At 41.0% G+C, this 27273-nt stretch overlaps 1 protein-coding gene across 1 annotated transcript; it reads right to left on the reverse strand.

The window, feature by feature from the left end:
• Positions 1 to 1481: 1481 nt before the first annotated feature.
• Positions 1482 to 21116, reverse strand: LOC311500735 (inactive phospholipase D5; the record flags this gene model as incomplete). The annotated part of the gene is made up of 8 exons (XM_084562311.1): positions 18134 to 21116; positions 8805 to 8991; positions 6853 to 6961; positions 6515 to 6642; positions 5369 to 5566; positions 2895 to 3031; positions 2400 to 2746; positions 1482 to 2029 (listed from the first exon to the last, which is right to left on the reverse strand). The coding sequence occupies exons 1-8, from the start codon at positions 18295 to 18297 to the stop codon at positions 1482 to 1484; spliced, it is 1818 nt and encodes a 605-aa protein (XP_084418437.1). The 5' UTR covers positions 18298 to 21116.
• Between the last annotated feature and the right edge of the window lie 6157 nt (positions 21117 to 27273).

Here is a 27273-nt window from a genome sequence, read left to right on the forward strand (position 1 = left end):
GGCTGATTACACACAGTTGTTTGCTCAGTTAATGGCTTTGAAAGTTAAAAAATACGTCCACGTTATTATAAACTCCACAAGCATTGTTGTTAAAAGTTGCACTCATAGCAAAGAGTGTGTAAACTGACATGCAGTCATTCAAAAAGCAAATGAAAGTTGCTACATGATAAATGGAACACATATTCAGTCACAGGCATGACATTATAGGCCACCATGTCCTTCAGGTTAAACGGAAACTGTCAGGCTTTGTTAAAAATTCATTGTATTGATTTGGCCGACAGCAGAGACCCTCTGGCATCTCCTTCTTACAGCCCCTTCAGTATTTGTTCAATAAGTCACAACACTGCAATTCACTTCCTCTTCTTTCCTTAGGATTTCCTTAAGGAAACACCAATGATTATATGTTCAGATCAATAGAGTTCTTCCTCTGGGGAAAATATCCCTATCTTCATTTGACTTAAAGCAATGAAGGTTGTAGTTTTCCAATAGAAGTGACTGATGTTAGGCCCTATCTAAAAGATGCGTAATTAAATTTAATCACAACCTCCATAAAATGAAACATTTTGCTATCCGGCCGTCTTTGTTCTTGCGGACATGATTTGATCAATCCCTCTGGAGCCCCAGTTCCTAAAATCTGGGTCAGCCCACAGCATGAGTTATGGGGTTCTTTCTTTTACCAGACTAATAGCAGTGTTCAGAGTTTATTAAATTATTTCGTAGATGTAACTGGTGTGTATTAAACTGGTCGTTTCTTTTTGGTTTGAAGATCTGATATTACTGGTTGTACTTAATAAATATATTTTTTGATTAGAATACTATTGGAGATGTACAAGGCTATTTACAAGAGGCCAAAGTGTCCACTATGAATCTGAGGACAGAGGCAATGACAGATCCACAACAACCGAAGCTGTGCGGTAAATCTTTCATCGTTTTGGAGTGTATCTTGAATACTAGATGTAGCTAGCTTAGCTAAACCTGGTGCATTGCATTCTGTCTCTGCATAGGCATGCAGGTGTTATTCTCCCTTTTAAAGGGTGATAAATTATGACTGCCTCAAACAGCTTAACTGACATCCAGTGTTCTGGCAATCAATACAAACACAGTTCCTTTAGCTTGAGAGACCTCAACAAGGACACAAACGATTAAATAAGTATCAAGGTTTTAAGATAATATTATTATTATTATTAATATTGTATTATTCAGTATTTCTTAGAAACCAAAATGTTTTGGTTTCTCTCTCAAAGTATCCGTCAAAAGTGCCAGACTCCAGTGGAGAGTTGCTTTCCTTCCTGAGTTCTTCCCTGTACATTATCATGTCCTGCAAACCAGAAAATACCTCTAAACTAAACAGAGTTATAGTTTTCTACAAAATGATAATAACAAAATGCTACAAAGACCCAGTGGTAGAAGACCATTGTCACTGGAAGAAGGGAGTTCACCAGAATATCGCTCAGGGCGACCAAACCCATCATGCTTTGAAGTCACAGGGGTCCGTTGGAGATCTCTCTGAAGCCGCTGCTCTCTGCTGACTGACCGGGTAGATCCACTGGATTGTCATGGTTCTTCCCTTTGATTTGTGTCTGCCTGCTGTCAGAGTGACTCATTTTGATTCGACCCCACTCTTGGTGGCTCTCCATGAGGGGTACCAGAGGCACCATTTGTTGGTGACTACCTTTACTGAGTCTGTCGTCATGGGGCCTTGTTTTGTCAGCTGTCTGTCCGTCAACTTTGTGGTGGTTTCTCATCGGTGCAGGTCCGTTATCATGCTGGCCTTTTCTGATAGGCACTGGCCCGTTGTCTAGGTGGCTGGCTTTGATCGACACCAGCCTGTTGATGTGGTGCTTGTTGCAAACTGGGATTTTATCAGCCTGTAGTGAGTGGGTGTAACGGGAAAACCAGTCCCGCTCAAACGCAGCCTGTAACTGCTCCACCACCGTGGAGTTCCTCTCCTCGATGCCTTCTGACTGAGTGATCACAAGGCCTGCTCCTGCGTTAGAGGTGAACTCATTCCCCATCCAGTCAAGGTTACCTGTCAGGAAACAGACAGAAGTGAGAAACTTAAGATACACATCAGTTTTGAGGACTCTGTAGAAGCAAGACAAAATCACAACGACCATGGAGGCCCAGCCCAGAGATGCATTTAGCTCAGCATGAAGGTCAAATAATAAGAATACCAACACATTTGAAGCCCACGTATTAACATGTAATATCATATTTATGTCCATAAATTTCCTCATTGCTCTAGATCCCTACACAAGAATAATATTGATCTTCTAATCTCATTCTTGGAGAAAAAAACTAATGTGGACCTGTTCCTTTAAGCACACTGAAAATTAAATCTGCATGGAGCAAGTAGAGACGCATAGGCCACAGCCATAAAGTCTAGTCGATGAGCTCACCTAAATAAATGGCGCTGTCTGTAACCATAAACCTGTTGTGGTTTATTCCCTGGAGACTGCCATCCCTCTGCACTCGGGGGCTGAAGAACTTCTGCACACAAAGACACACATACAGTGGTGCAGTGAGCATTGACAAGTGCATGTGTAGAGGAAAAATAGTACACGGCGGCCTTGAACTTACAGCTTCCAGTGAGCAGTTGGCCTGCTCCATACACAGACTCCTCAGGGACCAGATGAAGTTGAAAGTGAGTGGATGAGTCTTTTCCCAGCAGCTTATCAGCAGACGGACTCGCACCTTCCTCAGGATCAGAGCCTCTCTTATAAGACCGTCGATACGAGACCAGTACCTTGGCACGGATACAGACACACACAGACACGGGCAACGAGCCAGATGGACACAGAAGCATACACATGGTTTACTCACTTGAATGAAAACATGGCTTTTGATGACAAACGGCTGCCAAATCACTGCAGAGGTAGCAGAGTGGCTCTAACCTGTGGCTGCTGCGGCCGAAGAGGGGCAGGTAATCAGTGATGGAGATGTAGATGAAATGGCGGGCCTCTTGGATGACCCGGGAAATGGCTTCCAGGTCATTGCTACGATCTTTGGGGATTAAAACATCTGGCGAGCTCTGTCAGAGGAAGAGAGGAGGCATTAAGGAAGTGTCAGTGTTGAAAAACGAGAGGATGCACAACTGCTGACTGTGCACAGAAATACACAGGAATGATTCAGAGCGTTGTGTAAATACCACAGTGACTCAGAAATGACAATTATACATTGATTGTTAACAATGTTAACATTAAAACAACAGACTCAGCTCATCATTATCGTTCACCCAAATGATCATTAGGTCTTCCTTTGTTTACAAGGGTGCCATAATCTGTGTGCATTGAAGTTTCAGTGCTGACTTCTTGTTGACTTTCACTGCCCTCTGTGATTGATAAACGCATGTGCTCGCACGTGGTTTATGTGTCGAAATAAATCTTGTGGAGATAGACAGCACAGCCGGATCAACCTTTTTTTTTTCTGCCGCAGGTAGGGGACATCACCATCACTCACGTCCAGGAAGAAAATTACACTGAAAGACGCAGCGTCTTGACGAAACTCTCTCCATGAAAAATTCAGTTTTCCTGTACCTACAGTAGATGTCATCTTCAGTGTGGATGGCTTCCAGACATTTAGAGTAGACACATTTTAAATGAGCAGCCCCAGTTACGAAACTTGAGTACTAATATGTGCAGTAATGTAGATTTTGAGTTGCAGTAGCAGGAGAAGGTTCTCACTTAACGGAACAAATGAAGATTTATTATACTTTATTATACTCAGTAATGAACTAACAAATAAAATTCGTCATCGTCTTATCAAACTCATCCAGTGTCAATGCTGTGTTCACGCAATGTGAGATATGTGTTATAAATGGGAAAGAGACCAGGACGTTGCCATTCAAGGATTAAAATATTGGGCACTGACAATACAACGCCACATCAGTTTTTGGTTGGTGTGGGTCTTTCATGTCTTCTCGGTTTTCACAACATTATTAATAAGCTCAAAGAAGGATATTGAAGCGCTCCGAAAATTCCAGATATAATATTACCTTGGATTTTGATGTGAATTCTATTTACAAGATGGAAGCTCATAATTACAATGACTTCAGTATGCCTTGAATGCAGCATGGGTCTAGTCAATCAGAATAACTGTAGACACCTGTGTTTGGATCTCAGCCTCTGTCTTCATCTCTCCCTCTGGACTACGTCGAGAAAGGTACACTGCCAAAAAAATACGTCGCCACCTGGATTTAACTAAGCAAATAGGTACAAGCCTCCTATTGGATAATTACTGCATGGGTGATTATCTTTCAGCTGGCAACAAGTTATTTAACCCCAGCTGATGTAATGAGTAGCTTCTCATTTCTTAAATAACCATGTTGAAAGACGTGTTCTGTGGTCATGGAAAAGATGTTAGTCTGTTTGAGAAGGGTCAGATCACTGGCATGCATCAAGCAGAGAAAACATCTAAGGAGATGGAAGAAACTACTAAAATTGGGTTAAGAACTGTCCAATGCATTATTAAATACTGGAAGGGGAGTGGGGAACCAGCGCATCAGGGTAAGAAGAGAGGCAGTGATGCACCCATCATGCCTAGTGCCTACTGTACAAGCCTGTGGGGGCAGTGCTATGATCTGGGGTTGCGCAGTTGGTCAGGTCTAGGTTCAGCAACATTATGTGCCCAAAGAATGAGGTCAGCTGACTACCTGAATATACTGAATGACCAGGTTATTCCATCAATGGATTTTTTCTTCCCTGATGGCACGGGCATATTCCAAGATGACAATGCCAGGATTGATGGGGCTCAAATTGTGAAAGAGTGGTTCAGGGAGCATGAGACATCATATTCACACATGGATTGGCCACCACAGAGTCCAGACCTTAACCCCATTGAGAATCTTTGGGATGTGCTGGAGAAGGCTTTGTGCAGTGGTCAGACTCTCCCATCATCAATACAAGAGCTTGGTGGAAAATGAATGCAATACTGGATGGAAATAAATCTTGTGACATTGCAGAAGCTTATCGAAACAATGCCACAGTGAATGTGTGCTGAAATCAAAGCTAAAGGCGGTCCAACGAAATATTAGTGTGTGACCTTTTTTTTTTTTTTGGTGACAGCTTTTTTTTTTTTTGGCCAGGCACTGTGTTTTGCATTTGCTAATTAAGTAATACCCTCAGCAGCTCAGACAATAAAAATCAAAGTGTCTGTAAAGTATGAAATTAAACTCAAGACGGAGAGTCTAAAACTCAAAATGTCAGATCAGTTTAAACGCATTTTTTGGAGGGACTTTCAGAGCCTAACCCTCTTTTTACATGCTCCCTTCCACCAATAATTCCAACATTATGAAAGCATTTCTATGATTAAATACATGTTTTCTCTGGGCTGATGTGCAATACAGAGTAACACAATGACTGCCACTTACAGAGATGTAGGCCTGAGCTTTTGTGCTGTTCAACGTCAGCTGCAGCGGCGAGTCCCTGTTGAAAAGGGCAAAGAGGCGTTTGGACCAGAAAGAGGGGATGAAGTCTTTGTACAGCAGCCCCCAGTAGAGGCTGAACACTTTGTGGAGGTCCAGAGCCAGACAGCTGCAGTTGTACACCAACACACCCAGCTCCTTCCTCTGGAGGGCAAACAAAAACCTATTAGAGCACCACAAGCCTGGGGACAAGCAACATTTAATCCAGCATGTTTGTAGTTATTCTCGTCATTGTCACTGGTTAAAAAAAAAAAAAAAAGGGGGGTAGGCCATCATCTCTATCACCTGTTTCAACACCTATACACACCTTCCCATTATCAGGCCATGTTGTTCACAAGTCTCATCCTTTTCCAAGCAGAACAAATAGACACTACAGTGGCTAATCTCTTTGTTCTCATTTTTCTCTTTCCTCTCCACAGCACTTAAAAAGTCACTTGTCAGTTTCAGCACCTCAGCCTGTAAATTGCCTTCTCTTTTTCTCTTTGTTTCCACGCGTTCATTCTGTCCCTGCACTGTTAGTCACTGTTGTTTGATGCAAGCTACCTTCTACCTCCATCAAAACATACACACACTCCTCTGGCTAAAAATACATCACTTAACTTGTCATATCTCACAGAGACAATAAAGACAAAGATATTCTGTTCAGTACAACTTCAGTATCTGCTGCTGGGTTCTTCCTGAGGACTAAGTAAGTTCCAGTTGCGGTTCATTATTTTAAATGATATTTTGGATGTTCAAGGATAAAATGAAAGTCACTAACAAAAGGCTTCACACTTTAATGAACCATCCCAGGCATCCAGCTTTGAACTCGGCAATCAAAGAATGTGCACTTTCTATTTTTGTATACCACACACTAAAGACCCTCAACAACCTCAAAACGTATAGTGTGTTCAAATGCATACATACTCACTGTCTATCTACACAATATTAGGAAGGTGGTCATAATGTTATGCCTGATAGGTGTATACAGTACTTTCCAGACCCTTATACAAGCACTTTCCTTTCTGTCTGGTGATTAAATGACAACAGAGAGGCTAACTGATAATTTTCAGAATTTTGTGTGCGCTGTAAATTATAGTGAGTCTACGATACAGTGGCCAGGGATCTCCAGTCCATGCTGCCACTGCCGATGTAGAAATGCTTCCTGTCGACCACCCAGAAGGAGGAGTGGAGGTTGCCTTTGGTCAGTGCTGTCATGTTTATATAGTGAACCTCTGCTTCTAGAAATGGAGAGTGAGAGACAGTCAAAGAGAGAAGGCAGTAAGAAAATGAAACATGAAGACAGATGAACGGAAATATGGAAAAGACATGAGAGATTAAAAACTAAGCAGAAGAAAAATGGGCGGACGGACTAAACGGGCAGAGCAAAGCTGCAGCACATTTGGATACAAACAGGCAGAATGTATGAAACAGTGAGAGTGAGAGCTGACCGTGTTTGGCGAGTGTCCTGAGCTCAGCCGAGTCGATCATCCCGCTGGAGATCTTCAGCTGGACTCTTTTCGCTTTCAGCCCCTGCAGCTTTGACAGCAGAGCTCTGCCCTGAGGGAAACACACCAACAAACCATTGATGTCTCATGACATTCACATGCATTGTGTATTCAGATAACCAGAATTAGAGGTTTGATTTTCTTTTGGTGGGTACATCAGAAGTCCTTTGTGTGCTATTTTTGTGTTACATTTCTAAGGGAGTTTTATTTTGATCATACTTTTAGGTGGCACACTTTTCTTTGCTTTTTGGCTCACATGGTAGCCGTGACTACCTTCTGCTCAGTGTGACTACCTGGTAACGTTGTTCCTGGTGTATCTGCAAAACAATACATTTTTAAAACTGTGGATAGTGAGTCACTGTTGTCTTATATCACAAGCTGAGTTTAGCAGTGACACAATACCCTTCACTTAAATGATGAAAAATAGGAAGGACTTTAAAACTGTGAGATGCAAACTGGGTAAAATGGGTTTCATTTTGACATCCAGAAGACACATCTTGTACTGCCAGTGCAGATCACTTTACACAAAACCCGCTAGAGGAGACGCCGTTGACAGTGTGTCGTTTGCAATTTCATAAAAAGTTGAGATGTTAGAGAGTAACTGTTATAGCTGTTTTGAATTACTGACAACTGATTTTACAAGTTAAGTTTATGCATCACAGAGGACTCAAAGCCTGTGGTGCATACTACGCCAAGAATCATAATGGAATATGTGTTTAAGTTGCATAGGTGAGTGTAAAGGCTAGAAGCATAATCCAGCTGTATAAAGACTCTTCAAGACTATTCCAAGAGCTTCTTACATTTGGCGATATTTGCAAGTTTTATTCCAGGCTCTTGCACTGATAGCAGAATCAGAGATGAAAGAAGTCTCAGCAAATGTAAAATCTGCGCGGAGGGCGAGCAGCCATATCACCATTCATGCAGCGGTGACAATTTCCTGAAACAAACTCTTAAACATCTTAATTTAATCTTTTCCATTTTTAATGATCCGAGGTCATACAAACACAGCCTTTAGTCAACATTTACTGTATATGTGAGAAAATGTTAACTATGGCATGGAGTGTTAGTCTCAGTAAAGGTTCACAAATGATGCAAACTGAGTCTGCAAACTGAACTTGGATGAAACGGAGAAACGACTTCAAGAAAAATCAAAAGTCCAGTTGCCTTTGTTTTGGCTTAAAAACATTGTGACCTGGAAACTGAGAATCTTCACAGGCAATTGATATTCACAAAATGAACAGGACAAAAACACACTTAGATATTTTAGCCTCTACCACTTTTAACTTTGCCTCAACAGTGCATTGCATTTTAAATTTAATCCACTCTATATTTTCTAGATTGCTGCAGGTTGAAAGGACCTAAGCTCTTCTCTGGCCAGAGGCCTCTAAAATAAGTAATTACTATTCGGTCAGGAGGTTCAGGCTGTCATTAATTCTGATACAGTGTCCTCTACGCTTTAAAAATGCACTGTGTTGTGTGTGCACAGCCTGGCCAAACCCTTCAGGCAATGTTCAATAAAACACATCCAGTTCAGATCCAAAATAAATACCTTGCTTCAAGGAACTTGAAAATAGCCAACACTACTGCCTTACTACTACCTTACCAGAAACTCTGAAAGAACAGACATTGATTTTCGTCAGTGGGGGTCATTTGTACTGTCAGTGGGTCTTGCGTTGACATTACAGACTGACTGGAATGAAGCTGAACATCTTTTTGTTCAATAATCTTTCTGATAAATATGAGATGTGAGTCCTTCTACTACACTACTCCTACTTAAACAATGATCAAATACTTTAGTCTAAAAGGAGATAAAAAAAAAAAGTAAAGCAACCTCAAAATGTAAATGAAAGTAGAGTTTGTATAGTTCAGTCTCTGTTGGCTTGCTCTGGTTTTACCTGTCTGGCAGCAGGCTGGAAGCTGGATTCATAATCAGAGGAGTTGAGGAGCCACAGCGGGGAAACTATCTCCACAACCCGGATGGCTTGGTCCAGTAAGTTGTACAGCCCCACTGAAAGAGGGAGGTAGGACGTGCCATTGTCTGAGAAGGAGATGTCTTCTGGGATGTTTTCCACGAGCACTATTCTGTGGAAAATAATGAGAAAAAACAGAATAAAGGCAAAAACTAATGATGCAAAAAAAAAACAAAACAAAAAAAACATTCACATGTAAGAACTGCCTGAAAAAAAGAACAGAGACCAGTTAATGGAAGTTCAGGAAGACTTAATGCCAGGTTTATGGTCTTTCTCAAAGCAATTATCTGTTCGCATTAGTGGTGGAATTATTATGAGATCTGGTGCTATGGAAAGTAGCTAACGGTACCCTTCTTCCCCCTTTTTTCAGGGTCGTTACATTAATGGCAGAAATCAAGATCTCGAGGCTACACATGCCCTTAAATGCATCATTAAGCCTTGCCTCAGGGAAGGGCTCGGAATAATTGAAGACTGATGTGCAGAGTTGTCAGCTTTGAGGATGAAATTACATGTAGTCAGGGAAAACACAATTCCCATATTATTTTTTCCTACGTTCTATTCTGGTTTCTCACATACACACTCACATACTACTCGCTACGGTATCACATGGTGCATTTTAATGGAACCATCAGCCATCTGAGGCAATATACTGTATGATAAGCACCATATAATGAAATCATATACAGGCACAATACAAATCTGCTGTGTGTCAGATTAATTGCATGGCATGAAATATAATATAGCTGTATCTTTAAGAGCTTCTGCTTAAGTGGTGCCTGGCAGCTAAAAGTCCAATGGTGGGGCAAATGTTCTCACAGATAGTTGTTTAGCATTTTAATGTTTTGTATGCATCGCTGTAAAAACCCAGTTTGTACAGTATATTACCTGGTTGACTGAAAATGGCAGGGGCAGCACCGGAGTCAACGGACTAAATTAACTGTGGCAGGCCTAGATGTGCAGCCACTCAGAACCATTATCAAGCTCCCCACATTCTCTGTGCATCTGGCTTAGACGTCAGTTTCTAACAATATAAAGCAGGGCGAGGCTCTTTGGTGAGGGTGAACAGCTTAGATATAAATACTACTGCACTTCTGCTGTTGATCAAGTCTCTGGATAAAATGCTGTCCAAGAAGCTACCAGAATCACATCAGAACAAGGATTTACTGGCGCATATGAGAAGGAATAGATTAAAGTAAGAAATATTATGATAAACGTAGAGCAGATTGGTTTTGGGAGCAGGGGAAGCAGAGGGCATGCACTTCAGCTTGGTGTTATTTTAATTAGCTCAACATCACACTACAACGCAATAACACATCCATTAATGTTATTAGAGAAGAAATGGAGAGGATGTCCTCATGATTGAGTGTGTTATTAAATTTGCTGGTTGGTCATATGAGATCTTATTTTATTTCTAAATAAGGATGCATCACAACACTACTACAGCATAAATACAAATTAACAATGACAAATGATTTTCATGACACAGTTTGAAGTAATTCTTTACATTTATTACATGCAGTCAGATATCTTATCTTATCTTATCTCGAAGGGGTAACATAGATAGGTTAATATATTACTGTGACAGCATTATTGGATAAATCAGGGTTCAACAGAACAAACTACAAATAAATATTAAGATTGTTTAAAGTAGTATGTATATTCATTTGGAGTTAAATAGAGCTCCATTATTCATTCTCTTTATCATACCAGACTGGTAACGCACTATTGAGATTTTTATTACGGGGTGTTTTTCAACCAATATAGGAAAAAAATAAAAAAAATAAAAAACTCTGCAGGCATATAGTCCTACAGTATAGTTACGGTCCTAACTATTAATTATTTCACTGTTACTCCTCTGTCCATCACCACATAAAGCCGACCCAAATGATTTAATTGGCCTGGCAGATCTGTGCGGGCGCATAATCAACGCCCAAAGTCTCGAGTCACATGATCATAGTAGTTTCATCAGTCCAAGCAACTCCTTTCACGTTACACATAACGTTTAAGCCAGGGGGTTCAAACGTACGGCCCGCGGGCCAGATTGGACCCTCTGGGCCATACATTTGAACCACCTGCAGATTTCGATGAAATTGCACTGTGTGCATAGCCTGGCTGACGCGACTGCACATCTCAATGAGATGCTGGTCTGGAAACTACGTGTTTATTTTCTCGTATTTGAGGCGTGGTTTTACAAATGCCTAGAGCCGTTTATTGGGCGCTACGAATGTCTATCAAATGCGCCTGGTAATTCCCATGCTGCCTTGCGCGCGATTCATAGCCAAAGCCTGTTGGTAGCAGAGCAAACACATCCTTCTTGGCAATGAAGTCTTTCAACGCCAAACGTTGCTCTTTTTTTAAAATAAACTTGCGTTCTAAGCTACTTAAAACACTGTCTAAGGCTGCATCGAACGGTAACGTTAGGTCCGCTGCCATGTTGGATTAACACACTACAAGCTTCGGTGTCGCGCATAGACGTCGTCATCGTCTTGCTGCCCCCCCCGTTCTGTGATTGGTTCCCTATCTCAGGAGAAAATATGGGCGATGGTTTCCAGACTGCTTTTGCAGCGAGAATGAAATCGCGCGCAAAGCAGTATGGGAACACCCAGGCTACTGTGTGCAAGTTACATCAAGACATTATCTGCACTTTAAGACTGGCACCTATTCCTAATTTGTCCACTAAGGGCCGTACTGTTTTAGTAAGTGTTAGTAAGAGTTGCAGACATAACACAACACTGAGAGCCAGAACTAAATAGCAGATGGCAGCAATGCTCTGAAATTGTACTTATTTTTCTTAAGAAATTGCAGGTTGTTCGTAAAATGTTTTGTAAAAGGATAGTTCATTGAATGTAAACATTTTCATGACATACTTGCACTTCTTTGCACTAAAACAAAAGGAACTTAAATGAGTTTGAAAGTATGAAGTTCATATTAAGGTCAATCAAGAAGAGTATGTCGAGCCTCACTCTTTGTTAATTCTTCCATCTTCCCTAATCAGCAGCTGACTAGAAGCTTCAAGCTAAACTATTCAGGTTTTGTCACGATCTCAGCCAATTATATTATTGCTGTTCTCATCTTCTGTTGCCGGCAGTCATTTCATTCGAAGTTATTGCTGCGGCCCTCCTCTAACTCGTGCACTTCCAGTCTTCAAATCCAGGTTGAGCTCATCAGAGTCCACGCCTCATCCCGTTCAGATTTCCAGTGCTGTTCTCCTCACCACCACCAGAGTCTAGACCTGGGGGGGTTCCTGTGCTAAACCCGGCCTTACTCTCTCCCGACTCGAATATGGTGATGTCATGACTGGGTCTAATCTCAAGACTTCTCTTATTGTTTCACTTATTGGACTCATTATTCAATGAAATATTTACAGTTTATTAAAAAAAATTCTGCCCTGATTAAAATAATAGTTGATATAAACTCATTGTGTAGTGCTGGGCTGTTTTATTTGATTGTTCCTCTTAGCCTCAAGATAAATTCAATTCTTCAAGCTGTTTTTCATATGTATGTAGCTCCATTTTTTTGGCTGCCCTCTGAATAGTCTGAGCACAGGGTCAGCCAACGTTTGACAGTTCAGGGCCTCTTGAGGACTCGGCTCAAGGGCACACTGGCGCGAGCATGTGCCGCCGGTGATAATGTAATGGAATCACATTGAGAAGCCGGTTGCCAGCTCACAGCTTGAAAATGTATTCCCGGCTAAAGTAAAGCTAATTCAGCTTTTGGAACGTCGCCACGGGTCAAACTGTAGGACTTAGACCCTCTGTGATCACAACATGCTGATATCTCCTCATGGAAATGTCAGTCAATATATTTGAGTTTGGGATAATCACGAGTACAGCTGGCAGATATGTTGCTGAGGGTTTCATTTCAGTGGGTATTCTCCCATCTGTCAGTCACAGAGGGAGAGTAAAATGAAAAGCCACAAAGAAACTAATTTAGCGAGCAGTGATGAAATTATAGAGAAGATTTACGTTTACGCCACACAGCGTGGAGGATCATTCTATGTTCTGAATAGACAGCAAAAAACTAGGACAGCTGCAGTAAACACCTCACGACGAGGAACAGCAAGGAAGGATAGAAAACAGACTGAAGGGACAGAGAGGGAGGGTTATTATTCTGAAAGGAATCCTCTCAGTCCGCTCTCATGGCTGTGCGGTATGATGAATAGTGATTCTGACTAGTTCAAACAGCCGGACAAGCCTCACATTAAAACTGGAGAAAGCAGAAAGGCATTGGTTGTTTCTTCCTGCAGAGGATTCATTGATTTAAGCATTGTCCACGTCTGGTTCCTTATCCATCTGCTCACTCAGGGGTATGATTCAGTCTCAGCAGCCAATACGTAATTGGTGTAAACTTCACGGTGTGTGTGTGCATACATGAGGCAGTGACACGAATCGAGAAAGGGAGCGTGTGTGAATGTAAGACCTCTCACTCTGAATGACAATGGATTTCCGTCTTTGCAGGGTGGCAACAGAGCACGGCTGAATCACTTAAATGCATTCTCTTGAAACTGAGCAGGAACATAAACCTTTAGCAGTCAAGACTAAAATAAACAACATAAAAATCACAGCAGTGGGCTTGTCATACTGTGCGCCTGCCCAAGCACCACAGAACAACAGCATGGGATCATGCTGAAACCACAGTGTGCCCGAGTCAGTTCCTGACACCTGATATAAATTATCAACCTCTCACGAGCTGCCCAGAGCTCCGGGTGTTCAGCAGCGAGGAAATTAATATGGGTGTCACAGTAGCTGCTGCTGTTCAGCTCCCTGCATACTTCATTTTAGTTTCATCCCGTACAACCACAAGGCTGTCACTGTAAACACACTTAGGATGTAAATTTCAGTCCACGACCCGTCGTGTTTAATGCAAATGAAACTGAACTGTAAGTACTTATTTTATTATGTTGTTTTGTGTCAGACGAGCTTAGAGTAGGAAAGCACCCCTCGGGCCAGACACTGGTGGAGATGGTAAGAGGAAAAAAGGAAAAGGCTAGAGCTCTGGATGAGATCAGGAATAGACCTAGGCCATAAATGAGACAATAGCAACAGCGGAGGAGAAGTTCAACATTGAGATTGTGGAAGAATCTCAATGGGCTGAAACCCCTACAGTCAGCTGACTGAGAAACCTGAACGGAGGCTAAAGATAGCCTTACTGATTGAGCTTCGTGTGTTCCTTTACATATTGACTGACAGCCAATAGTTTGCTTAAAGTAGTCTTATCAATATTGTATAACCTTCTTGTTCCGGTATTGAAAACTGATTATTTCATTAGTTCGGTGTCTAATGTTGACGCCTTATCACAGCGGTTTTCTCCATCTGTTTTAGCAGTAGGTTACATCTTTTGAGGCCGCCTGTGCAAATATCTATTTGATGTTTCAGAAGTCTTATATTGCATGTGTGCTCTCATTAGCTGCAGCTCTTTTTAAGTTTAGTCTAGTTGTAAGTTTTTATTAAATGGAGATTTATGCATCACTGGATTAAGTTGCACCACACAAATGAGTTCTTACACTCAGACTGTAGGGGGTAGGGGTAATATAACGAACTGCTACTAGATTAATTTACCAGACTAATATTAGCTTCCCAGTACAATAATATACCAGACTCAGTGCTGGGGAGTGTGCAAACAAACCTTCAAATATCATTTGTAACCACAACTAAATATCCAGCCTTGAATCACTAAGTCTTTGTCAACACTGTATTGTTCACTTTTTTTGCAGCAAGTCAAAGAAAATAATTACTTTAGACTTTGAACTTTATGCAAATCCAAAAACAAAACAAAACAAACGAAAACAACAAATATGAATGAGAGGGTTTGGGAGCAAAATTCAGCCATGCTCTCTTCCTCTGGCTCAGTCCCATTTTTCCTCAACAAATGTACACACAGTAATATCCCTTAGTATATATACAATGGACTAGGCAGCCGCAGCCGATAGAAAGTTGGCAGTGCCATCACAGTTCAGATTATACAACGTAATTATGAGGATTAATGCATACATTAGTTATGATGGATGTATATTAAACTGAAACACAGACACAAATCTCTAAATCATGTAACTGGCCGCAGCACACCAAAGACTATTTAACCATGGTAGAAGCACAAAAACTATTGAGGAGCTATAACAAATCAAAAAGTGAACAAAAGGGCAGACAAAACACTTCACCTCTAAAATGCTCCATGGAACATTTCCATGATGGAACAAAACAGCTAAAGCACAACATAGCCACCCTCGCTATGTCCTGTTTGCAACCATGTAACCGTAAAGTCAGGTGGACTGGGCCGCAACCAGCAGCTTGAGTTTTTTTTTTTCTGCGTTGTTGGTGACCAATGGTTCAGGACCTCAGGAATTTTGCCTGTCAGTGACAAAAACCTTCACGTTTCATCTGGTTCAAATTTGTTCTCCTGGGCCTTTTTTGTTGTTATTGATTGAGTGCCACAGTTGCCACATGGTATTGCAACTAGCAGCAGTCCAAAATAGGGCATCTAGTTCTACTAAAATACATCCCCTTATAATACCATTGCTGCAATAGCGTTGCGATTGTCTTCATGGGAGCTGTGATGTTTAACTTTGGTAAGGATTCACAGTAACTACTGTTCAGGGGATTGTACTGGGTTACAAAAACCAGTGGACATGTACTAAACCTGGTCTCCAGTTCTCTCAAGTCTTTGATGTGATATTTATTCAATTTAAAAGGTTAATACCAAATCACTAATTGCTTACTCTGAAAAGAGAGAATGCACTAATGGATAGCAGTTAGTAATCCCTTTAAGCAGCGTATTTCAGCATTTTTACGCAAGAATGCATCATAAATCTGAAACATCATGTAACTTGTAATATATAAAACCTGTAAACATGTCCTAGTAGGGGTTAGAGTGCAGTCTGTTCAAGGAGCTTTTTAGTTTCATCTCAAAAGATTTTAAGGTTGAGGCAAGTCTCCCTCTCTGAGCATCATTTCTTCCCTTCCACAAAGTAGCAGCAGATCAATACTAACCATCTTATCAGCTGTCTGACACAAGGCAATTACACATGCACACCGAGGATACATCAGGCTGGCACTGGTAGACGATCAGATGGGAGGGTATAAACTGCTGCCACTCTGCTCCAACACACGTCGCTGCGAGAGGACTCATGTATGCTGCAGTCACAGATTATGTTGTTCACAAAGAGAGATCAAGGTATACCTCAAGTTAATTATGTGTCTGAGTGTACCGCCAGGCAAAAACACGAAGCAGCTATCTGCATCAGTGGGAGAAGTGTTTGATTTTTTTATGCATCTCAGGTCTCCTGTGCGGTACAAGAATTAGTGTCATTCATCATGCAGGCAAAAACAGATAAAAAGGAAATCTACATAACAAAGCAGCCTGGTGACTAAATTACAACATCACAAACAAAAAGCTGCTGACTCATTATTTGGGAAGCTAAAAGCCTCAGAAGGTTTTTTTTTTTTTCAGTGAAAGGGGACTAATGGCTTCAAAGGGAGAGAGAGGCGGGTCTGCCCCTGTTTGGCTTGAATTACATCTACACGTTAATCACTGGATCATTTTCACAGTGTGAACACTACTAAATGCCAATGACTAAAAAATGAAAAGGGCATTACATGCATTTGCTTTGATGAATTACACGGATTTAGGTGAGCGAGCAAGCCTCAGCGAACCCCTATTACAAATGTGTCAGCTCATAGTAATCTATCACTTTTCCTATTTTGCAGTGGAACTTTTTTTTACTGAGCAAAATGCTTCATCAAACCATTAATCACACACCTTATAGATCCTTAAAGTAAAAACATAATTATCAAGCGTATAAATACCAGCGCACACGTGAATCTCTCATCTTTTCCAACCCCAAATCTAGCTCGATGTCCTCAACCCCATCCCTCCATCTGGTTCACCCTCCCTCAGTGATCCCTCGCATTTATCACCCATTCTACCCCCGAGCTTCAGGGGTCCTTTATAGGAGAAGAGAGGTCCAATTCAGCTTTACAAGTTGGGATTGCACTTTCAGCCTAAAGTGGAAGAGGAGGATGCCCGTTAGAGACCTCTGAAAGGTTGTTAAATGGCTGATTTGAGGAAGTAGATGGAAGCAGACATAAAGAAAGAGAGAGAGACGTGGGAAGTAATTCAAGGCTGAATGTTAAATTGAATGATATAAGAGTCTAATGGTGGGGAACCAGTAGGAAATGGAGAGAAGGAGAACAGGACTGCTGTATCAGCTTGAAAGACTTTCACTCTATACCACCAGGACATACTGCAGTACTTTATAGACTTTGTATCTGAGCATCCATATTTTTTAAACTTAAAACAGACTTTAGGAACTTGCTGGAGTAACTTTCAGAACAGCCTACTAATCATTTCAGAGCCTACACTAGAACCAGGTTCAGGGAGAACAGAATTTTATGCATTTGTGCAGCTTTTACTTTTTTAATACGGTCAGACCTGCTGGGATTAATGAACAGCTAGAAATTCAAAACTGCACTCAAACAAGGTGCAAATAAAATAACTCACAGATCCAAATTTCCCAAATCATGTCACCAAAAATCATTTTGTTCCACTGCTTTGCTGTACACTTGCTGTGCACTCACACTTCAATAATTAAACAAACCAGAAGAACATCCTCTGCTGACAATGTCTCCTGGGTGCTTCCCATTTGAGGTTTACTGGAAATGGACAGCTGGTAGGAGACCCAGGGCAAGGCCCAGAATTTGCTGGAGGTATTACATATCTCGCCTGGCCTGGGAACAGGCAACTTCATTAGAGTCCTTAATGAAGAACTAGGAGGTGTTGCTAAAGTGAGGGACGTCTCGATTACCGTGTTTTGCTTGTTGCCACTGGGACACAATTTTGGATCACTGTATGAAAATGAATTGATGGGGATCGGTGGTAATTTCATATCTTGCTTTAAATGAACTTCTATTAGTTCAAACCAAACTTCCTACCTGATTTTGACTAATGGGGATGTGACATTTCAGCAGTGCGCCCCAAAGCCAAGTGGGACAAAACAAATATAATAAATAACACTTAACATGACATAATGGATAATAGTTCTTACTACTAAAGGAGAACAGAAATAAATTTAAAGAGTCACTGAGTCATTAAAAGTGGAAGAGATAGAGAAGAATGGTTTATATTAAGCAAAACTGGTTGTATTGCAACTTTTATTTTGGCTTTATTGTCAGCCTTAGATGAAATATTACTGCAAGGAAAGCACCCGTTCGCTGAATTGTCCGTACACATAAGATGAGGTTACATGACATTGTTCTCACCTGCAGTCCCTGCTGCAGTTCTCCTCTGTGATCCCGTCCTCATCTTCGCCCCAGACGTCCACAGCTGAGAAAATCAGCGCCACCAGAACAGCGAAGCAGCACACCAAGGCAAAGATTACAATGCACTTCTGCTGAGACTGCAAGAAAGACAAGGAAAACAACATCGATTACAGAGGTGCATTTCTTGCTCTTTGCCGTAGAAAGAAGGCCAAAGTTCCCCAACCTTGATTCCCATTAGCTGGCTGGCTGACAGAACTGATTTAATGCACAGCTCAGCAGGTCATAACATGATATGAGAACTGAACACAAACGTGGACGGTATGACCTCACAAGTTCACTCCTTCATAGAAAAATGAAGCAGGTATGAGAAGGAGAGGAAGAGGGATGGAATTGAGCAGAAACCGAAAACAAAGCAGTTATTCAAGACATTTTATGGATTTGTTTTTATTTTTATCCTGAATGTGGCATGTTGTTGTGAAGTCCTAATCATCCCATATGACTAACAAGGAAGTAAGGGTCACCGTGTTCTGTGAGAGGGAAGATGTGAAGGAGACTGAGGTCCAGCTGTTACTGCTTCAGTCCATCTGTTTTTAGAGGATGTGGTCCACAAGATCACCAGCTGTGTTATTTTTACTGGCACATCTCAGTACCATTGTTCCTTTCTTTCTGTTCAAAAAAATCAAGGGTAAATATTCTGGTGATGTTAACATTGTATGGAGTTAATGTTTCTTTGGTTTGTTTGCATATTAATCTTCCCTTTGCACAGATTGCCAACACCAAATGTGGTTCAGGCTCATGTCTCCCGTATTGGTGACCAATTATACGAAAGAAAGTGCAAAATCTGGAACTCATCAGCCAGAAAACCCCTCTGGGTGCAAAGCTACTCTGAAAAAAGAACACTATCCATTATTGTTGACAAGAGGTGGGAAAGTGTTCCTGGTTCTCACTACGAATATTTCCTGGGGGATTTGAGGATCTTTGGAGGAACTGGTGGCAAAGACAGAAAATATCTGTGAAAAAGTTCTGTTACAACTGCAGGCTACAGCAAATAAAGGAAGTTTTGCATTTACTGCAGTTTTAACTTATATGCTGTAAAATGCACAAACTTTACAAAAGTACAGGAAACTAAGTGGTACCAGTTCAGTGTTTCTGAATGACATTTAAAACAATTGCATCTGTGCTCAAGTTTGTTATAGAATATACTTCAATATACTTCAGTGGGCTTGAGTATATGAGTAACAGCACAAAAATAAAGCTAAAATAATGCACATTTGCTACTTGTGTAGGACAGCTACAAATAAATACAGTAGTTCTAATCAACCCTCTTCTGCATTAGTGCACAATGTCATTTACATCAAACCTTATGTTCTCTCCTGAAATAAACCTGTGCACGAGGGAGCCATCCCTTTCAATCGTCTCCAGATTCTGTAGGTGTCCAGACATGTTTCATTATTTACATCCAAGATGACGTCTGATCATGTTGCTGGTGGTCATAAACATTCCACCTCCTCCTCTTTAAGCATGAACTGTGATGGGCAGTTAGCCACTCAGTGAATTAAATGCCTCATACAACCAAATCTGTCTGAACAGCATGGCCCAGTTCTGCCCAATTGGAAGAAATAGTCGATCATATTAAGATGGGTAGCTTAAAGAATGTAAAATGTGCTGATTCTGTCATGTTTGCCCATCAGGCTATGTGGCAAGTTTCCAGGAGGGTCATTGAAAACGTTGGTCTGTTTCTGTCATCTTTTTCTGTTTAATGAAGTTGGGAAAAAATGACTTCCTCTGTTATATTTAGGATAGCATAAATAATCCTTTTTTCATCCCACAGTGGGAAAATGTCCAGTGTTGCAGCAGCAGACAGTTTAAAGGACGATACACACAAGAGATAAAAAAGTAAACATTAAATAAATACAAAAAATAGAAAAGTAAATACAGCAGAGGTTATACGTATGTGGTTTACTGAGATGAGGCTTGGTTATACAGCTTCACAGCAGCAGGACGGAAGAACCTGCAGTGATGCTCCTTCATGTAGCGCGGGTGAAGCAGTCGGCTGCTGAAGGCGCTGGCCGGTGCTGTTATAGCAACATGGAGGGGCTCGGACTGGTTTTCCACCAGGGGTTACAGCTTAGTTATCATCCTCTGATCACCCACCACCTCCACAGGCTCAAGAGGGCAGCCCTGAACGAAGCTGGCCTTCTTCACCAGTTTGTTCATTTCCTTTTTGTCTGCCGCTAAGAGGCTGCCTCTCCAGCAGACCACTCCATAGTGGCTCCGTCATAGCCACAGACTCATAAAAGGTCACTCCTGAGGACCTAAGTGTACTCAGCAGATAGAGTCTGCAGATTCAACTCTCCATAGCAGGCAGAGCAGCTATACACACGAAAGGTTTGGGTCGTGTAAACACATACAGTCTATCTTGTTAGATAATTTTATTTAGGGTCCATGTAAACAGAACAGCTAGAATCTCTACTCACTTTAGTTATTATTAAGTAGTTATTTGTAGTAGTTATTTCTGGGTCAGGTTGATGAAATATTGCCAACGTAAAAGTAGTTGGTACAGAGAAATATGTGTTATAAAATATCTGCAGTGAAAAATGTCTGTTAAACACCTCTGCTGGTGATTTGTATATTGATTTCTACCTGATACTGTTGTCATTACTATAGTATAATGGCCATCTACGCTTTCACATTGTTTACGTGATAACACAACTTATAATTCAGTTTTACTGATCAATGTCTTATAATTTTATAGTGTTTTATTGTTTCATTAAAGTTTTTTAATCCAATCTAACACTCAGAGCTAACAAGGCAGTGCAGTTAGTGTACACTCATGTGCCAGTTAATTAGGCACACTAGTGAAAATGAATGCATTCTAATATAACCATCTTGCTCTAAATATCACTTCACAACTGTTACAATGTTCAGTTTATGTTGAAACAGTATAAAAAAAGGTGGGAATTCAACTTATGACTATTTTGGAGGATGTAGTCCGTGGTGCTGTTAAACTGTTTTGATTTAAACTCAAAAGAGTTTCTGTTATTCAGCATAGACCACACTGATTAAAAGTATGATTGTCAGAATAATAGAAACATGTGTTGATAAGACACAATACGATTCAATAGTACTGCAGCTCTCTCAGTTATTTTAAACAAATCCTGAACACCATAGCCTTCATGAAGCTAAGATTCAGTGCAGGAGTGTTACATTAGATTGCATTCATTTTCACTTGTGTACCAGAAGAACAGGGAAGTGAGTGTATATGTTGTAGCCTCAGGGTCTCCTCGCCCTTTCCTTCAATCCAGTGAGCTACTGATGTACAGCAGATTTGATCCGGTTACTGGGAAACGCCCTAACTATTTGTAAAACAAAAACAACTGTATCATGATCCCTGTACAATCTGCACGAAGAGGCAAAGCTAATTATCTTTGAACACAGCAGATCATTAGCGCAGTCAGCTAAACTCATTATCCTCGGAGACAAATCTCATATCATACCTCACTGACCTCTGAAAGCCGCACAAACAAAAAAAAGCCTTGGTTGTTTTAGTGTTTATTTTAGCTAAAGAGATTTATGCCCATAGGTCCTCATGTGGGAATTAAATTAATCTTCTAGCCAGTCAATGGAGTTTCCCCAGTGAACCAAAGAGACATTAGTAGCGATATTCAGCTTCACACTTTCATGATCACACAACCCTCTGTCTAAGTCGATGTCTGACACGGGAATAGTGTTTTCTGTTTCCTTACAGAGCTACTGGGTGGGAATATAATACCTATCTAATATATACAGCCACAGTTTGCTCAACCATGACTCAATCCTTTGTTTACAACAGCTATACACAAGTAGCATGAATTTAAAGTAAATGTCCTCTTTATGGCAAATGGTTCTCAACCAGAATTGAAAAGGGAAGCTGGAAAAAAAGAACCATCCATCTGTACCTCTGCACTTAACGAAAGCAAGCTCAGCCCACACTCACAGGGTAAATGGAGGTTAAATCAAAATGTCACTCATCTGTTGGACCTTATTCCAGACAAATAGAAGGAATTACAAATAAAGGAGGCTCAGGCTCTGCACGCCTCTCATGTTTCCAGCATTTGCACCCCAGCTGCTGCGTAGACATTTGGCCGGATACATATGTGCATGATGGTGGATATGTGAAGAGGTCAAACTCAATGTGTGCACCGGGGATGGTGTTACCTGATACTGGGGCACGGCTAGGGATCAATATACCGTCAATTACAGGAAGAAGTCGGCAACACAGCAACCGTTTAGAAATAATAGATAAGAGTCTGTGTGAAATGGCACTCTTTAAGATTTTCATATAAATAAATAAATGGACATAATGGTGCCTGGGATAATGGCCATTACGTGCCAGGCAGGGGCTATGTGTTTACAGGTTGTTTCTCTCTCTCTCCCCCAGCTCGCTTTATGTTTGTGTAGATGTTGATTGCACAATTGGTTTCCACCTGTGAACTATGGTAGTGCCTGCCTATTGGTTGATTCAACCCCAATAGGGGGTCAAGCCTTCATGAAAAGGGAGTCAGCCGGGGTGCTTGGTGCCACTCATGTATTTTTTACGCCTTTTTGCAAATACAACAGTTAGGCCTTTTGTTTGTTGTTTTTAGCTTGGAGAAGTACATTAGTCAGAACTTGTTTTGTTAATTGCTTTCAATCGTTCCCCTGCATGTGTGCCTAAAGCCTATTTCAGTTACTTTTTTTGGCTATAAATAAATCGGTTAAGTCTGACTCAACTTCCTTGGCTGTCGTGTGTTTGCCCCTAAATTCCAAGTGCCACCTAGAGACGTAACAATGGCCCACTGATGAAATTTTTACAATATTTATATATGTTCATTATTAGGAATTGAGTGTCTGTGGTGAAGTTCGTGGTAAAAAAACTCCGTATTAGTTACTGTTGATGTAATTTAAACCTAAATCTAATATCTAAATTGATATCTGGAAATGATGCATAACTTGTTATCGGATGATGCCTGATCACATTTCCCACTGCTGCAGCCTTAATTTTAAATGCACAAGAAGGAGCAGCCCCATTAGATGACGAGCTGCAGGCTGACAGGAATAATTCTCCTAAGCAAGGTATTCAACTCCTGTCACTGTGGTTGTCTGTTTGCAGAAAAATATCAGATCACAGTTGCTCGCAGAACGATGGAAAAGGACCAATGATTGTCTGATATTAAAATGACAATGGTCAGAATTAGCTGAAGTATTAAATAGCATTTGCTGTTATCACCTGTAACTAGCTGAGGTGTTATCAAATCAACCTGGACTGCAATGTTTAAGATTTCTACTTTAAATGTAATAAACAACAAAGAAGAACATAAATTTGACTTGTGCCTCACTTGTTTTAAAAGGTAAACTCACAAAAAAAAAAAAATATATATATATATATTATTTGAGATACAACAGTTTGATCAGATGACTGAGTAGCCACTGCAATACAAGGGAGGTCAGCTGAATTTTGATTGTCATCCTCAAAGCACCAAAACTTACACCAATCAGGCATAACATTATGACCACCTTCCTAATATTGTGTAGGTCTCCCTTGTGCCTCCAAAACAGTTGTGACTCATCAGAGGATGGACATGGGCCTTCTGAGAGTGTCCTGTGGTGTCCAGGTCAGCACCTTGTGCTGTTTTTCTTGTTTTTTGAGTTGTTCCTAAACCGTTTTTGTGTACGTGCCTGTGCCTGGGGATGGCTGCTGCCATCAAGGAGTGTCATTGCTATGGGGTGGGGGTGCCTGGTCTGGTCTAGGTGGCTTGTACATGTCTCAGTAACATCCACATGAATGCCAGGTCCAAGTGTTTCCCAGCAGAACATTGTATTGTCACAAGATGGTCAACGTTATTTGCTTTTCCTGTCAGTTGTTTTAATGTTGTGGCTGATCGGTGTATATTGAAGAAAACCAAGAATTCTCTAGAATTGTTTCTTTTTATGAACAACCACAGTCCTGTCAACAGATTTTGGATTGTTTACTTTGTAGAATTTGGCTGCACACATTTCATGTGCGGTCTGTTGATTATCCAGAGAAAACTGGTTTTCAGTGCTGTGAGCAACACAGACAAGGATTAAGCTCTATTGTATGCAGAAAATGCACCATGAAGAGCAAATTAAACTCACAAGCAGTATGCAATCCTGTCTGATATTGCGTTCAGGGGGCATTTTGGTTTACATTTTCAGTTATTTCTTGTGGCTAAAAAAACAAATAAGTAACCCACTCTTCTACCAGGACCAAGGTTAGCCTTAAGTGACTTTCACGATTTAGTGAAACTGCACACTGGCTCTTTTAAAAAGCTCCCCGTAGTCCATCTAAAAAGAGAAGTGCAAGCTGGATGGCACAGAGCCAGACTCAGTAACACCCACACAAACTACAACTGTCCTTTTCTTTGCACTCAAACGCACACAGACAGGCAGAGGTGAAGGCCAGACCAGAGAAGGTGGATGTTTACATGCTCAGACCAGAGGCTGGCTGCCCTTCTCTGTCAAAACTTTAAATTACTTAGCTCTGCCCTTTACTGTGCATTTAGGATTGACTCATTCTAATCATGCATGAGTAAGATGAAAACTCTCTCCTCTGCAGAAGTTTAGAACAGACAGAGGGTGACTGTCTAAAGTAGAATCTATTTCCAGTCCGTCCAGCCGCCGTAGCATGTGCTGAAGTAAAGCAGGATGACACCAGAAACATTGCAGTGAGCTGACAGTCTGTGAGCGCGATATAGAAGGCACATGGCCCCTGTGGCTTTGGAAGCACATTTAAGGAAATCTTTAAGTGCGCCTACCGAAAAAGAAGAATGACTTTCTCCACAGTACAGCCTGAGAAAAGTGTCAGGGGCCCAATTATCCTCTTATGAGTGCTTCTTCCTAGCCAAGGCATGGTGACAACAAGGACTCACACTGCTTCGGGGGAAAGAGAACTTTACACGACCACACCAAGAGCAAAACAACAGAAATATGGTATAACAATGAACAACACATCCCAGTCTAATTTGTCTAATGAGTGCTCCGAGCGGTCCTGTGAATTTAAGGAGGGTGTAGCAGAAGCTCAGCAGAAGGCTGGTGACAGGGTGAGTTTTGCTTTTCAAGAGATGTGCAGGCAAGTTTCCATGACATGAAAATAGAGTGAAAATAGAACGAAGAGGACGAAGTGAAGGAGCAATAGAGGGGGCACTTGAGACTTTTGTTATTATATGGGTGGGAGAGTGAGCAAGACACTGGCGGCTCATCAAAGACTTTAGAAGATTATAGCAGCTGATACCGCTGCACAGGTGGATAACCATGCATCTACAAAAACCTAGTCTAAGCAAAGTCCTCAAGAAGTTCCTCACTCTACAACAACACATAAGTTGTAGTCAGGGGATTAGTGAGGCAGGTTTTTTTTTTTAAAATATTTTCTTGAACACAGTGAAACATCTGTTTGATGATACTGCTGCAAACTCACAGCTTGTCATTAGTATTTATTTGGTAAAATCCTGATCTGATAAGAAACCAGAAGTACCGCTGTCAAAAAAGTGTAGTGGAGTAAATTATAGCAATTTACACTAATTTGCCAGTTCACTGACAACAAATGCATTCTAATATAATATATTCACGAAGGTTATTGTATTCAGCATTTGTCTAATAAAACTGGGAGAGCTGTTCATTCAACCGTGTTTTCATTTTGACGGCTATGGTTTGTAGTTTTATTAAAATGTGCCGTGTTGTACCATTTCTGTTATTTTGTCCACCTTGTTTAGTCACAAGCTGTGTGTTAGTTGTGTTTGGTTCAATCCAGTTTAACAGCAGCACAAACTATGCCCCCGACCATGATCATACAGTTGAATTACCACCTTTCTGACACTGTTTCATCATAATCATAATCTGAGCATTGTAACAGTCATGAAGGGGGATTTAGTGCAGGACTGTTACATCTATAATATATTTGTTGTCACCAATGAACTGGTAAGTGAGAGTGGTTCTCTCAAAACTACCTAAATACAATAAAATATTGCATGTTGAACAAACTGTTAAATTAACAAATCATTTATTTTATTTTACATGTTGTAGTGACACACACACATATCTTCAGCATACCTGGCATATTGATTAGGAGAAATCTTTACAATTTATGTGTGAAGTGGTAAAAGCTCACCAGCTCGTCTGTATGCACATCACTGGTGTCTTTGCTATCTTGACATTTATGGGGCTCTTTTGTTAGCTTTCCATCTCTCTCTCTGCGGCTGTTTCCTCCTCTGTGCTGTGTCCGTCCCTAGTTTAATCACATCTGAGATGAGCAAAGTGTCCTGGGGGGGGGGGGGGGGGGGGGGGGGGGGAGCACGTGCCGAGCTGGTTTTGGTTTGTCTTGTGTGAACAAGCAGATGGCTCACACAGATGATGGCAACTTATCATGCAAATGGTGTCAGTAAGCGCACCTAGTGCATTTCAGTGGGTATGTGGAAATAAAGTGGGATTACTTTTTTGACCCTGAACTGTTTTAAATTTTGTGCTGTCAAGCTAAATTGTATAAACTGTATTGGACTCAGATGGTTGACCATACTGTGTCGTCATCAGTAAATAGAACAAGAGATAATGTTATGCATATTTGCTCAAGTTATGCATCCAATTGAATAAATGAATCCAACTGAGGCGTTCGGTGTGTTCCACTCTACATGAAACCAGCATCTCATAACCTTTATGTTGCACCAGAATACCACAGCATTAATTTCCAAACAACAAGACTCTGTGCATATACTGTATGTATCAATGTAAATCCAGGATGTAAAGGAAAAACAAATCTACCCATAGGAACTAAACTGATTGTGAGCAGTGTAGTGTAGTGGATGTCACGGTGAAATCCAACTCTTTTGTTAGAGAAAACCTTTCATCTGTGCAAAACATCTGCAGTACTGTAGATGTCAGGCTTTGGTGTCAGTCCGTCTGTATCAAAGAACAATGACTTCTTTATAAGCGCTTCTTTTTTTATAGCAAAGAAGGACATTTATTTTGACGAAGCAGAGACACAGAGCTCTCTACCAAACAACACATCTAAACTGATCTCAGTGCAATAAAGTCACCCTGCATCTTTAATAAAGCAAGTCAGCATTGCACCTTGAGACAGGTACTGCAGTATCCCTGTTTGACCGTGACTT

The sequence above is a fragment of the Chelon labrosus genome, assembly GCF_963514085.1.
Source record: "Chelon labrosus genome assembly, chromosome: 15".
NCBI classification, from domain to species: domain Eukaryota; kingdom Metazoa; phylum Chordata; class Actinopteri; order Mugiliformes; family Mugilidae; genus Chelon; species Chelon labrosus.